General features: G+C 43.4%; 1 protein-coding gene across 2 annotated transcripts in view; it reads right to left on the bottom strand.

The window, feature by feature from the left end:
* LOC138581420 (cytochrome P450 2D15-like) overlaps window positions 1-15,547 on the bottom strand; it is a 378,802-nt gene that overhangs the window by 12,085 nt on the left and 351,170 nt on the right. For both annotated transcript variants that reach the window (XM_069652735.1, XM_069652736.1), the window contains 2 exons: window positions 14,034-14,221; window positions 3,256-3,397 (listed from right to left, as the gene is read on the bottom strand). In XM_069652735.1, the coding sequence (XP_069508836.1) occupies window positions 3,256-3,397; window positions 14,034-14,221 (330 nt within the window). The remainder of the gene's footprint in view (window positions 1-3,255; window positions 3,398-14,033; window positions 14,222-15,547) is intronic.

The following is a 15,547-nucleotide window of genomic DNA, read 5'->3' as shown; positions in this document are numbered from 1 at the left end:
TCTGTGCATCCGTATCTGTGTCCATTGGAATTAGTCCTTGCTCAGTTGTTGTTGAAAGAGCTATGCTTTGAGAGATTTGGAAACTGGAGATTTGTGGGGGCATTCCGAGCCGACACTGGGATCCAGTTCCAGAGGGTGGGTGCATGACATTACATTTTTTTGTAACAATCCTAAATACATTACATTGGATGTTTCTCTTATTTTTCTGTTGTAAAAAAAGAAATCATGTGAAAGTATTATTTTCCCTACACTCAGTTATAATTGGTGTACATTGTGATCATTTGTATTACCAGAATTCTCAGAGGTCAAAAAATAGGAGGCTGGCTATCCCTCCCTTAATTTATACAAGGTACTCAATGCTTTCCCTTCTTAGAATGCCTAACCATCAGCTATTATTATGCTTATGGTTTAAGAGAGAGTATCACTTTACTCGGTTGTTTTTGTGTACCAAAAACAATTTTATTCTTGCAAAACTTAAAAAAGCCTAGACAGGAGCTTCATCATTAAATCACAATGATGAACACAACAACATACATATTTGGATTGTGTGCATATGACCCAAACGGTTGAATGCAAAACAAAACACTTGTACACAGACAAATAATGGTGACTGGGGGTTAGTATGATAGAGGTGTCCCTACTATCTTATCAGAACACATAGTTGTACATGGTGTCTTTTCTATTCTGAAGAGCACAGAATAAGTCAGGATTCCTTATTCCAGAAGTCGGTACCTGTTTCGGCTCTCGCTATGCGTTACACAGTACTCGCGTGTACACGGTTGGTTAGTTTGGGGGCCATCTTCAGGACATACAGTTCATTTGAGTGCCGCACTAGTCAGGTTATCTTCCCCTTTACATATATCACCTCATAACAAGGCAGGCGTAGTAGGGAGATATGAGGTTGCCCTTCCGGTCCTCGGTTCTCGGATTTCAGGTTTCTGTTACCTTTAGGCAAGCAGTGTCTTGCTGCTCTGTTTAGGTCCTGTGGATAGATAATGCCTGTGGACGGTGGGTTAATCCCGCTTGTGTGTTTGTTTTCCAGTAAATGCAGGGCTTACTGCTTGCTTATTATAGCGTTGTAGTGGAAGAGCCAGCCGTATCGAGAATAAGAATAAAATTGAGTGCCTTGTATAAAGTTAGGGATGGGTAGCCAGCCTCCTATTTTTGACCTCCTTGAAACCTTTCCACACCCGAGTCTGACTCCCGACAAAACAATTATTTTGTGGAAATACCCAATTAATGATTGTTACCAGAATTCTCCTACACTTTTATATTTCTTCAAGCCTCAGAACCGTATTCAACAGCAGGAATGAAATAAAGTATTCCTAACACACAGCTGGCATCATGATACTTTCCTATCCATCCAACATCTGTGCCATTGCTAAAGAAAAAAGTTTTACTTGTCATTATCACCCCCCTCCTGAAAAACAATCACCACAAACCTTAATATACTAGTTAGCTACCAATCCTTTTCCAATCTATCACATTCAAGGTAAACTCTTCAAATGATAACAACCTCAGAAATAAGTGTAACATCACAACTTACTTGACAACCTTCTGATCAGCAAATGTAAAATACTCTGATTTCGCTACTATCAAAGCGGATTTCCTGACCTCTGTAGAGATTTCCAGGCAGGCATAAATTACATTTCTCTGACTTTCCTCTGCCTCGGGCATGCTAATGCCATTTTGACTAATTGACTAAAAAAGTCAAGGGAAACTGCAAGCAGTGTACTGTACCTAAATACATCCATTCTTCCATCCCTCCCTCCCTCCATCCACCCATCCAACCATCCATCCAACCATCCATCCACCCATCTACCCATCCATCCATCCATCCATCCACCCACTCAACCATCCATCCACCCATCCATCCACCCATCCATCCATCCATCCATCCAACCATCCATCCATCCATCCATCCAACCATCCATCCACCCATCCAACCATCCATCCACCCATCCTATCAGGATTACAACTAGTGCCTCACCTGTAAACTAAGAGTGTTTAATATGTCAACACTGATATTTGAATAGCTTTTTCAAAACTGTTCTTTGTAAATTACGTAAAATGTAAAAAAAAAAATAACTCAGATCAATGCAATTCTTTGAGGAAAGGGAGTGACGCTATATACCCCAAAGGTCCTAAAACCTATCTCTCCTGTCTCCTTCCCTATAAAACTTTGTTACATAGCCATGGTGCATGTGATGAATTGCAGCAATCACACTTCCAGATGTTCCAGAAAGCACATTTCCCATCTGGAGAAATAACCAGGAAATAGAGATCGCAAAGTGCCAGGTGCATATCAACCAATAGATGAAGGACAATCACCTTTGACTCAATGATTCCAAAATGTAGCTGTCCGAACCCATTAGCACTAAGCGTGAGAGGCGACCCGTCAGAGGACATGGACGTCTGGGAACAGCCCAAACAATGAAGAACGAGAAAGTGGGCCTGATAGTCAACATGGATCCAATCTTCTCCACAACTAAACAGAGTGATCACAGGTGCTAGTGTTACTGTTCACATACTCCATACTCATGGTCCATACATCACTCACACAGATAAATTAGTAGTTGGAGCTCATAAGTTCCCAGCCATGGATGCACTAGATCACTACAACATAATCTTTGCAGGCCTTCACACAGCAATCATCCACAGGACAACCCAGATCTAAAACCAGAAAGCCAGTCCGGAGATGAATACTACCTGATATGATATGATAAGATATGGCATTTATAACGCACCTGTACACAAGTGTTTCTAGGGCCGACATGGAGAAACACGAGTCAATAAAACCTGCCATGAAGGCAGCCCGCTGGCCACAGGTGCAGTATGCTTCAAAATACAAAGGAGCTCATTTTCATAGTCCCCAGAGTGAAATTGGAGGGGTTAAATAATAATAATTTGTTTTTGTCTCAACGCCTCCGTATACGCTGCAGGGCATTTTTTATTGTTTTTTTAGGCGTAGGCCATAACATTAGTTATGTCCCTTCCCCTTGTGAAACCAATGATTTTCCGTGGAAACTGTCTGCTTTCGTCAACAGAAAAAAGCAGACAGATTCAATAGGATATCATTTCAAACACTGCCTGCCATGCGTGCATCCAACATCAACATTGCACATATCGATCTGTTTAACAGTTGGTGTGAGCAATTTAGATCTGAACATCGAACCAGTTCTAGCTGTAAATATGGAATTTATTGAAATTGCTAATGGTATCAATATCTGTGATTGACACAATGTCTGTATTTACCTGCAGAGAAAGGCATAAACGCCTCTCGCTTTCTGAACTTCCCCTCGGCATCCAGGAAGTGTTCTGGGTGGAACTGGTGCGGCCTCTCCCAAACTGTCTCATCCTTCAGGACTGAGGAAAGGTTGGTGAAAATGGCGACTCCCTAAAAAAGTACAATGCCATTAAACCCATAAACTCAGATGAGAATTTTGAGAAAACGCAACATGTGGCTAATTCCAGCAATTTACTCCATTCATAATTAGCATTTACAGTTATGTCCAATGTACTAATTTGTGCTGGTTCACGTGACTTTCTCTAATACCCATACATATTCTGCATGGCACAAACTGCTCATGCAAATGTAAATGATTCACATATGCAAAGAATATCTAGGTCACAGTCCCTGCATGAAGTACTGAGCAGGTAAATTGGTGGCAAGCTGACAGCAGCAGTATGGAGCACTAGACTGGCTGGTGGAGCAGATAAGTTAAACAATCTGTGTGTCTGCACGCACATGTATGTATGTGTGTATGTATGTGTGCACCCATGTGTATGTGTATGTGTGCCTGCATACATGCAAGGGGTTATCTAAGGGTATGTCGAGTAATTGTGTATGTGTAAGCATGTTAACATGTGTATGTGCGTGTGAACGCAATGTTTATGTGTGTTGAGGGATAGATAGGCAGTGCTTGTCTTGGCTGGTGAGAATAAGAGACAAGGGACCTCATTAAGAGGTTGCCGGTAGGCCTCGACAACCTCAGCTTACTGTTTCCGCAGCCTGATATCCCAGTAATACTGGGATATTACGGGCAGCGAAGGAACGGTAAATTCACATTCCTGGGGAATCCCAGAGGCCTCCATGGGAATGGGAACACTGAAGCACTGGCATCGTTAGGAAAGGTGCCAGTGCTTCAGTAAAAAATCTGCCGGTATGGGCCTGAACTACAGGTAGGTCGGGCCTGCCGGTAGTTCACAGCCCCTACCCACAGACTCTGAGTGACCCAGTCTGGAAAAGTTGCCGGTAACCGTTGTTACTGGCATTTCTTTCTGGACCGGGTTACTCGTAATGAGGGCCATGGTGTCAGTAGTGAGAATTTTGATGAGAACACTTTAAGGGCAATGCTGGCATATATTGGCACATTTTGGCAATTTGCGGTGCCGTTATTAGCTCTGAAGTCCCTTAATGGGTCCCATCCATAACGCCTGGTCAGACCAGGTGTTAAAGGAGGGACCCGCTAAGGGACCACGTAATAGGGCGCAAAGGGTTTACCGGCACCAGTGTTCTTACCGGTGCCGGTAATCCCTTTGCGCCCAACTCGGAATGAGGCCCAATGTGTACTTACAGTGGCAATACTGACATTATCGAGAATAGACAACTTAAGTGCTTTCTTACAGTGGTAATACTGGCATATTTTGGCACAGCCAGAATGCAAACATCTTATTACTTTGGCAATGCCAACATGCTTGTGTTCTTACAGTGGAAGTGGCAATGCTGGCATCTATTGTGTGGCACATCATGAAAATGTATTGGAAAATGCTCCTGTGTGCTGTTGGTGACCTGGTATATACTGGATGTGTTAACATACCGCACACATTGTAAATTGTACAGCTTTTTGGCTAAGATGTAACCAAAGGTTTGCTGCAATATGCACCATTGAAAACCATTATTTACAAAAACATATTGTGTGTGAAGTCCTCTCTTGTCTGCTTTCAGTTTGTTCAGGCGACCGTGCTAGGGTCGGTCACTTGTTATGTTATGTCATATGTCAATTGTATAGCACCTACTAGCTTTGGTATGGACTTAAAGCATTGTTGGTTGAACGCCCTTCGGAAGACCGCAGTCCGAGATGTAGGAGGTGAAGAAAGGATCCCTAAAATGCGTGTAAGCATTATTAGCTAGAACAAAAGTGTGTAGGGGTGGCTAGGTCGCTGGCAGCAGCCCATAGTTATCCGTTGAGAGAATGGGTGCTGTGACAGATTGTCATGAGAGTGGGATAGTCAGAAGGATCAGATTATGTGAACTGCTGCTTTGAATTTTGCATGGGTCACAGCATTGTTCTATAGCATTAGACGGTGCATGTTTTTGGTGTGTGTGATTGTGTAGAGTTTATTGATAGTTGTTCAGGTGAGTGGGAATGGATATATTTTGTTGGGGAGGTGTGCTTGCCGTTCCAGAAAAGGAAGACTATTACCTGTTTGGAGAAGATCTTGCTGAGCTTATCCTAAATGCTTCACTTGGTTACCTTCATTGGGGCTGGTGATGTGCCCCCCCCCCCTTGTCGACTCCTTAGGTGCAGCTGAATTCTCTATGAGGGGTGACAAAATAATTCCTCCAGGAGATGGGATGAGTTCATCAGGCTGATGAAGGAAAAAGCCAGGTTTTGAGAGCCTTCCTGAAGGCAAGGTTCTCTTCTACGAGACGGATAGATAGATTGATCGAGTCCCAGATGGTGGGTACTTGGACAGAGAAGGATGACCCTCTATTCTTGTTAATCTTGTCAATGGCATGACGGGGAGAAGTGCTGCGCCTGATCTGAGAGTTCTGATAGGCCTGTAATGTGCACGTTTGTGCTGCAGGTATTCTTGTGTTGTGGAGTGCGCAGTGGGTGATGCACATTGCCTTGAAGGTGGACTGTCTCCCGATTGGGAGCCAGTGAAGGACATGGCGGGCTGGTGATATGTGTCCTCTAAGACCTAGGGCTAGGAGGAGTCTAGTGGCTGTGTTTTGTACCCACTGGAGTTTTTTCGTTAAGTGTGTTGCGGTGGCTCTCAGGTCAAATACGTTAGCACAGTCTAAGCGTGAAAGGATGATAGCTGTGATTGTGGTGACTCTGTGAGGGAAGTTCAGGTGGGGAAAATCACTTCTGCTGATTAGTGGGAGATATTTACATCCCTCCACTTAAAAAAATATTTACTAGCCATCACTGACATCTACAAATATAGACGGTAGAATGGTCCAGTTTTGTTTGGATTCAAACCCTGGAAGCGCACTCTCTGGAAAGGAACAGGGAGCACGCTTGCAGGGTGTCTATTTCTTGAGTCAGCCACTCCCACTGACCCCACTGCTAGCCCTGTCACACTGCACATGTGCAGCAGGGGGCATGGTAGGATGGGATATGCACAAACGTGCATGTCCCATCCCATGCCAGCTTTTGCTTTTTTCCCTTTTAACATTGGTGTCACAATGCTGTCCTATGAGCATAGATGTATTTACAACAAGACCTACTAGGCCCAGGCCTAGGGTGGCAGAATGCCAGAGGAGCAGCATTTTATTGCAGTTTATTTTCAATTTACTGGTTGTCATTTTGGTAAATATAAAGCCAGTTTGGTTTCTTCGAGTCTGACTGAGCCACAACACTCCAAGTAATTTGGAACTGTTAGCAGTTATTCCACTCTGACAGCTAAAGTCTACAAAGGCCAAACTTGGAAATATGCTTCATATTTGCAACAGCTTTATTGTTAGGGTGACTTTTGTTTAACAAGAAAAAAGGAAACGCGTACCAAACCCAACACGCTTCAGGTATTTATTGATTGTCATACAACTCTCACAGACATATATGAACGATATAAAGGTCTTTGGTCATTCTTATCTTGTCAAAATAGTCTTTAATATGCAAATCAGCCAAAACCTCATTGGTTTTCCTGATGCGCCTTCACATTAGCTTTGGAGTTCTTTCTAATCAATACACACATACTGTGTTAAGCAATCACTTTTATATTCAAATGCACAACATTCATTTTTTAAACCGTTGCAAAAATGAGGGTTTTCCCTTCGGAAAAGTAAAGATTAAAAATGATGAATCATTTTACGTTATTAACCGCATGCCTATGCTTAAATCAAGCACAGAGTTCCCACAGGTGGCACTAAAATGATGTTCAGAAGCAAGTACTAATTTCCTTTCCCGCCCCACATTTCAGAGGTCTGTGGCCGCCCAAAAGGTGCAAGCATGAAATAGATCATAGAGAAGTTAAAATGGCGAAGAGTAAATCTGAATGCGCAAGTGCATCAAGAAACCTGTGAAAGGATACCCAAAGCCATGGAAGGGTGAGAACAAAAACGGTGTGCCAAAGGTACACACTGTTGCACTGCTGTAAAGGTGTCCAGTAAATATATCCATTCAGCCATCTTTACAGAAGCTGCTCAGTGCTAAGCAGGCAAACGGCATCCCTGCTGGGTTTAACATGTGTCTTTGATGACATTCTGCTGCACGCTCAGTACTACCAGGAGAACCAACTGCAAAGTATGTCACACAATGCATAATTGTGAAGCTTTTAAGTAATCTTTGCATTAATTATTCAAACAACAGCAGCACATCTATATATATACCCACACATCTCGAAATGTTCCTATGTATTGTACAGTCCAATCAACTCTGCAGAGTCAACACACATTTTAAATTACCTAAACGCAAGCTTCCAAGACCCACAGACTAAACCACACCAATAAAAGTAATATTGTACGGGAACGCCCGATCCATTGCTCAATTTTACTCTTAGAGTGTTGGGTATTTTCAAAAATGTAACAAACAGCAATGATGTAAACAGTATATACCACTTCATTTGTTATAAAAGGTGCCTGCATTGTGCAGCTACGAGGAATTCTGTTGCTTCACACACATGAAAGTTAATTACTCCACCGTGAGAATGCACAGGCAAAGATCCCAAGAACCTTCTGCAACTGTCTTTAGTCAGGTGCTTATGCCCAGGCAGAGCTTACACATTTCAATTGTGATATTTCCATATTTTAATGGCGTTTCGGCCAAAAGGGATTGGAGGTACATCGGCTGCAGCAGGTAACTTGCCTTATTTCCATTTTGCCCCCTGCTAACACCAGAGCTGTAACCACGAGAAGGGGGTTGAGTTATTTTTATTTAACATTTTTATTAGATGTGCCTGAACCACTTTCATATATTTCATATGTAAACATTACCATTTGTCAAGACCAGATGTAGGAATGTAGTTATGTTGCATTCGTATTACAGACCAGCTAGGTGCTTTTCATAGAGTGATAGCAGGCAATTTGTGAGAGAAACCAGATATTTGCATTGAAATCAAAATTCCTCATTCCAACCTTCTCTCACTTGTGTCCAGTTGGCAGACAGCTTATGTTCTTATCACTTCCGCCGAAAGACTGTTTTCGTACTTAACCGAAAGTAGACAATTAGCCGTAACAATTACCTCTAGTGCACTGAACTGTAGAGCACACTGCCTTCGCCAAATCTTGGGCAGCAAAGATCTGAAAACACTCTTTCAAATAACATAACATAGAAGATGACAGACTTGAATTAATAGAGAGAAAGCAATAACTTTCTGATCACTGCAACCTTAAAAACAATGGGGGACAAAATGTGGGATATTGTTACGCTCACCTGGTATCCACGGGGACGTCAACTAATACTGGTTTTGGTGGTATTGTAACCCGAGTACCGGGTTGCACCGGTTGCAGGAGTGATACGTGAAACACAGGATGAATCTGCATAGTGGGTGGTAGGGCTCTAACTGCCACTGGATTTATTATGGATCCAATAGAATAAGGTCCCAGATATCGGGGACGAAAGGTCAGAGTCCCTTTTATGGGCATATATTTTGATGCTAACCAGACCTTGTCTCCAATTTGATAGTCGGGGGCTTTACTACGATGTTGGTCAGCGAATTTCTTTTGTCTGTTCTTGGCTTGGAGTAAATGTTCTGCTGCTTCTTTGAAGGCCTGGGAAATAGTTGTATGTAGGGTTTTAATCGCTGGCATTTCCAAAGGGGTTGGGAGATCCAATTCTGAAGTACATGGATGTATACCATATATAGTGTAGAAAGGGGTCTGTCCAGTGCTGGTGTGTAATGAATTATTATAGGCATATTCAGTTATCTATAACAAGTCCCTCCAATTTCTTTCCACTTGATGTAACATGCAACATAAGTATTGCTTGAGGGTTTGGTTTGTTCTTTCTGTTTGGCCATCTGTTTGAGAATGGTGAGTTGTGGATAGTCGAATGTCAATTTGGGCCATTGAACATCATTTCCTCCAGAAGGTAGATACGAACTGACTACCTCGATTTGAGATCAAGACCGATGGAAAGCCATGTAGCCGTAAGATTTCCTCCAGGAATACTTTTGCTAAATTGGATGCATTTGGAAGAGCCTTAAAAGGAATAAAGTGTGCCATTTTAGAGAAAAAGTCTACAACTACTAAGATGGTGTTGAATCCTTGACTGGGAGGTAGATCTGTAATGAAATCAAGGGACAGTGTGTGCCATGCTGCAGGAGGAATTTCCAATGGTTGGAGAAGACCAGCAGGTTTCTGCTTTTGGGTCTTGTTTTGTGCACACACACCGAAAGATTGAATACATTGTATGATGTCTTTAAGCCATGTGGGCCACCAATAGTTTCGTTTGACTTTAGCTAGAGTTTTGGCAATTCCAGGATGACCTTCAATCAGGGAGTCGTGATAACCCGAAATAACCTGCTCTTGTAAATCTTTACTTGGCAAGTATAGACGGTTACTTTTCTTTTCTTGGTATATTCTACTCTTGTATGTAAGCACTCAGAGCCTGGACTAATGTACGCTCTGTTTGTTGTTATATGATGTTCGTGCAACGATATGTAACCCTGCTGTACACATGATTATGCGCCCAGTTACCTGAGGGTTCGGATGCGCTTTATAAATAAACAAACTAAACTAAACTAAACAAACTATGTATGCTTCGACAGCATGCATCCGAGACGATTGTTGGTGATTGATCAAAATTACTGGTAATGCAAAGTGTGAGGTCTGTGACTCATCCTTCTCGCTCGACAAGCGGACCTCTACGCTTGACGGGCTTAGTAGTTTTCCGACTGCTTGTTATTATCTTCCTTCTCTGTGCTCCAACAGTTCTCCTTGGTGGTTTCACTGGACATTCTTTGAGGAAGTGGCCTGATTTCCCGCAATATAAGCATAATTGCTGTTGCCTTCTCTTTTCTCTTTCAGTTTTAGTTAAAGGGGGCCGTATACCTCCGATTTGCATGGGTTCTACTGCGTTTTCCAATGTACGTGGAACATTATCCTTTGACCGGACATACACAGCTCGAGTGTCTAACCTTATCCGGTCCCCTTTTCGGTCTTGTAATTTGTGATCTAGTTGCACCACAAGGTTGATGAATTCTCCACAGTCTTTAGGTGGGTTAACCACTTGAGCAAGGACATCCTTTAGTTCCCCTCGTAGACCCCGATGAAATAGTGTGGTCCTTTTTTCCTCAGGCCACCCAGCTTCAACGACTAGTCTGTTTAATGTTTCTATATATGTAAGCAAGTCTCGACTTCCTTGATGGAGTGACAAATGTTTGTTGTCTAATGCTTGGCCTTGGGTATGACGAGCAAAGAGTTTTTCCATTTCCATCTGGAAACCCCCAAAGTCATGCAACAACGGGTTATCCTGACTTACCAATGGTACCGACCAATCCACAGCACTGCCACTCAGATATAACAAGACAAAAGCAACACACGCTTCGTCATTAGGAAAAGCCCCAGGTCTGCAAAGGAAATGAAGACGACACCGGTTCATGAACATTGCATACTTCTTGGGGTCCCCTGTAAATCGTTCAGGTGGAGCTAAAGGAACTGCCCCAGGAAGGGTCTTTTGTACTGGATTGGTGGAAGAAGTTGGTACAGGTGCTGGCGGAATGTTACCAGGCAATGAGGTCTGTCCTGCCTGTGATTGGAGCAATTGTCTACTTATTTAGTCGGTACGATCCTTAGTAACAATCAAATCCCTCCTAAGAGCGTTGGTTTCTTGCCTGGCTGAATGTACTTCAGCGCGTAATTTTCCCAACAACTGAACTAACTGGTCAGTCTCTGAAGTCTCCATGACGCCCAGGTGGATAATATTATTGAGGCTTTGAATTCTGTTACGCTCAGTTGGTATCCACGGGGACGCCACCCAGCCCTGGTTGGATGATTTGCACTCTCAAACCCTCTCCCGGTCCCTTGGTAATGCCCCTGGTTAATGATGGGTCTGCAATTTAGGAGAGCTGGATTCAATACCAGATTGTCTTTATGTTTTCCCACCTCCCTTGGCCTCAACTCCTTCCTCCCCCTTGGGCCTTCTCCTCACCTTAATATTGTAAAAGGTGGATTATCCATCCTGCTCCTCGTGGCAGGGGCGCGTAGATGTGGGGGCGAGCAGCGACCAAGTTACTTCACTGGTGCAAGCCCCTGTGGGAATCCAGGCCTGCTGCGACTCCGTAGGTTTGCTGCTTTACAGTCTTTATATGCAGTTCTTATGTTCCTCTTAGTTCGAATAATAATGTCTTGCTTCTTTCCTTTTAGGGATGGAAAGGTATTTTGGTGTTGTCATGCAGTTTGAAGATGAGCATGGGCCGGTAGACGAAAGCGCGGTGTGTGTGATGCTGTCCGGTGAGTAATGTGCAATGCGCGGCGCTGTTTCGCCTTTTATATTGCTAACCTGTGTCTTTTCTCTCCTTGCAGGTTGCGATGTTCCTCGCCGAGCGCCGTAATGTTCCAGCAATGATACTGACCAGGAGATGACTACCCAGGTAAGAATTGGGTGGCTTTCTTCATTCGGGAGGGAACGTGAGTAAACGCTTACTAATGCTGTCTTTCTTTCTCCTCTTTCCAGGTTATGGTATTGCAGGATGCATGCGGTGCCGGATGATGGAGTTCGTATCTTCAGGTGGGTGGAAGTGAAGTCAGCGATGGATTGAAGACAGGATACTGTTCCAGGTAAGTTTCGTAGTGTTATTTCTCTCTCTGCAGGTCCTTGGTTTCAGGTAAGCTGGCATCAAAGAACTGGACACGGTGAGCGTCACGCTGCCCACAGCAGAATAACCCAAAGCATGTTCTGCTGTTTGGGTGTGGGTTAAATAGTCTCAGGTAAAGTAGTCCAGGTAAAGTAGTCCCAGGCCTGCCACGCCCAAAAGACTAGACCGCAAAGCTCAGTTCCTTGTAACTGAGCTATGTGTGTGCCTCCATGTTGGCTCAGCACCCCTACCCCCAAGTTAAATAGTCCCAAGTAAACAGTCCCATTCTAATGTTGGTCTTCATGATGGTTATGAGCCTGGACTGACTCCAAGAGAGTCTTGGATGAGATTTTAAGGCCTTTGACCTGGCCCTAACTGGACGGCTGACTTGCCAGTGAGGGCCAGGGGCAAGGGTCATGAAAGATATGGGGTGTAGTTTGGACAACGCAGACAGAGTTTGTTCAAGGGGTGTAATCTGGTGAAAGTGCAGAGTCTGGCAGAGGTGGAGTAAAGTTAGGGGGTGCATGCACTTATTTGGGGCTAGGGCAGCAGAAAGCCTAAGTACACCATTGGTCACATCCATGCATCATAGTGAACATTAGCCCTTTTAAAGATGGCCACCATGGGAAAGCGAGAAGGACTCTCGCTTATCACTTTTCACGATGGCAAAGGGATGTACCATCAAGGAGATGGAGGCAGGGGCCAGCAGGTAAGTGAAACAAGATGGGGACAAAGGGGTGGGCAGGGAGAAAGATGGGAAGGTGGTGGAAGGGCAGGAGGGTGCGGGCAGGAGAGCAGAGGGTCAGGTGGTGGGCACAGGAGCCTGGTCCAGAGGAGAAGCAATCAGCTGACATGGAACGCAGGCTTATATCAGTGATTCTGGCCTAATGTTCCAGGATGCTGACTGACTGGCATCCTTGCACTGGGGACTAATAGTATATGTACCCAGCCACTTCATTGCCCGCTCCATTTACAAACAACCTATTTTATTTCATTTATTAACTTGAAAACTCCCAATCCGATGAAAGATATGAACTTTGGGAATAAGGAACATTAATATGAGGCCTATTCTTTTCCTTCAAATAACAAACTGCAAACATGCAAAGCCTTGTATGTGCCTCCAAATCACAAACTGCAAACATAAAATACTTGGAACTGAAATGCACGTTCTTTTCCTGAAAAGGATGGCCACTGTTCACCTCTCCACTCTAAAGCAATTGGCTTAAGAGGGACTATGGCGAGGGAAAACACACATTTACACCACCAATTGAGTCAGTCACACATTTAATGAAGCGTAAGAGCGCACGCAAGAGGGCTCTTTTGTGGGGTATCATACCGCCACCAACGTTCGTGGTCCTGACCAGAAGGGGAGTACCTACAATATGGTGAAGGTCATCAGGTGCACAACAGAGCCTTAAGGAAAGGGCCCTAATGCATTTAGAGCTCATGCAGAGGGACAAAAGAAAAGCCTTCCCTCTGGCTCCTGTGATAGAGCTGGGTGCTGTCTCCTTGCCCAGCGCCCAGTGTGTACACATCACAAAAGGGAGGCTTGAAATGCAGCCTTTACAGGTAGTTACAACCTCTGTTACAAACCTGCTGATTAGGTAAAGAGTTGAAAACAGTGAGAAGAAGAAAGGATGAATATAGAATGCAGGATTCTACACTTCCACACGTTCTGATTGCGTAAAGAGAAGAAAATATGCTCTAATTAAATTCTAAATGTTAAAACCTATATATCATCATTATTTACAGGCTAAAGTGTGACAGGCATATATGATACTATATACAATAGGATTTGGTGGGGGGATAAATCTGTCACAGAGGTTACCTCTATTTATTTAGAAAGTGGAGTTATTTCCCTCTAGTTCTTTTATTTTGTCTTGCGACATGTATTTCGTTCAGGAGAGCTCAAGAGCATGTGTCTGGAGTATTGATTCATATTTGTATAAAGTGCTGCAACTCTTTGGAGTAGAAATTATATACACATTCTCATTTTCTGACGTTCTGGTGCTGTTGGGGAGAAGATAAGTTGTGTAAAACACATTTTCGAGCTGTTATCTGGTTACCTTAGGGATGAAGTATCCCTGGATCTCCGTGTCTCGGCACGTCATGTGTGGCACCGATAGAGGAACAATATCTCCACAGCGTTGGGTCTCATGGATCACTGCATTGGTGAAGGGCATATTGACTTGATCTTGCATTGTGGGTTTTCTATCCCGTCCTATCACGCTGTCAATTTCTTCCTGGACCCGTCCTAAAAAACATAAATGCTTCATATGTGACTTTGCTCTGCATTTTCACATGGCTGTGGCAAAGCATCATAATCAGAACTTCATACAGAGACGCTGTGGAAGGGTGTGCTGTAGGATGCTGCTACGATGCACCACACAACATAGTTGCTCTGGTTTGGCATGGACACGTCTTGCTTGATAGTAAATCTCCTGGGCTGATCAATAGTAGGTTTATTTACAAAGGAAGTAGAGTATACCATTCCCACTAACATCTCATTTGAGCTATACATACATTCACTGACAATGCCACACTTGATATTCTACAGACGTTTGGGACACATTATTTTGGGTGACGTTAATATATGTCTGGATCAGGACAAGAAACAAAGCCCTTCGGCCCATGAAATGATTACCTGGAGGGTTCCTCAGGCTGCCACACCACGATCTACACCCTTCTTATTTAGCCCTTGCAATGAACTTGTTGATGTAATTGATCATAGTATAGCATTGTCACATCTTCACAATGTCTGTGCCATCGCCTTCACGAACTACAACAAAATCAGTGTGGTCCCATAAGCTAGAAAACAGTATTTACAAATATGGCAAGCTTACGCCTGTAACATCCCATTCACATTCTATGACATTCTCACCCAATGAAGACATACATCCATTACCCCCCACCCCCAAATGCTGTGTGCTTGCCAGATAGTCTGAAATAGGGTGTTGTACACTGCCCTGCAAAAATAATGTTATGCCTGCTCCCAAGCTTCTCTCCTAGGACAGATACGTTCACGCTCATTAACTCATTCTTAAGAGGAAGTATTTTCCCGACTGCTTAAATACTCGGCCTTGAAAAGAAAGATGCTATTAAAGCAGTCTCAAATGTTATATTCTGTCCAAACAATTTGCACAGTGCAGGTCTTATGCAACGGAATATACACTGAACTGAAACAATCGCCTTGACTATGCATGTCTCGCCTCGCTGCTAGAGACAGGACAGAGATTACCTTGTCCCGAATTGCACAAGGTAAGAACATCCTCATAATGTCAAGTTCAGCCCTAAAGTTGGTCCCTTTTTTCATAGGCTTTCCAAAGAAATGAAATAGTCAGTGCTATTTCTTTAGCTATCATCCAATTGTTTCTACTATTAGTAATGGCATGGGACTACTTTTCAAAAATAACAGTAATATTGGCATTAAACACCACCACTCTGGAGATTAAATGCGGTTACAGATGGAACTTTTTCCTATTTGATTTTCCAGACTGCACAAGCTCACCAGTTCAGTACGTATTAAACAGGTATCCAGTCATTGCATCGAATACAAAGCATTGAATGCCAAAAGCATAGA

This window comes from Ambystoma mexicanum, chromosome 3p (assembly GCF_040938575.1).
Source record: "Ambystoma mexicanum isolate Mex_15411 chromosome 3p, UKY_AmexF1_1, whole genome shotgun sequence".
Classification (NCBI taxonomy): domain Eukaryota; kingdom Metazoa; phylum Chordata; class Amphibia; order Caudata; family Ambystomatidae; genus Ambystoma; species Ambystoma mexicanum.
Note: the sequence above shows the minus strand (reverse complement) of the source record. Positions and strands in the feature narration are given on the sequence as shown.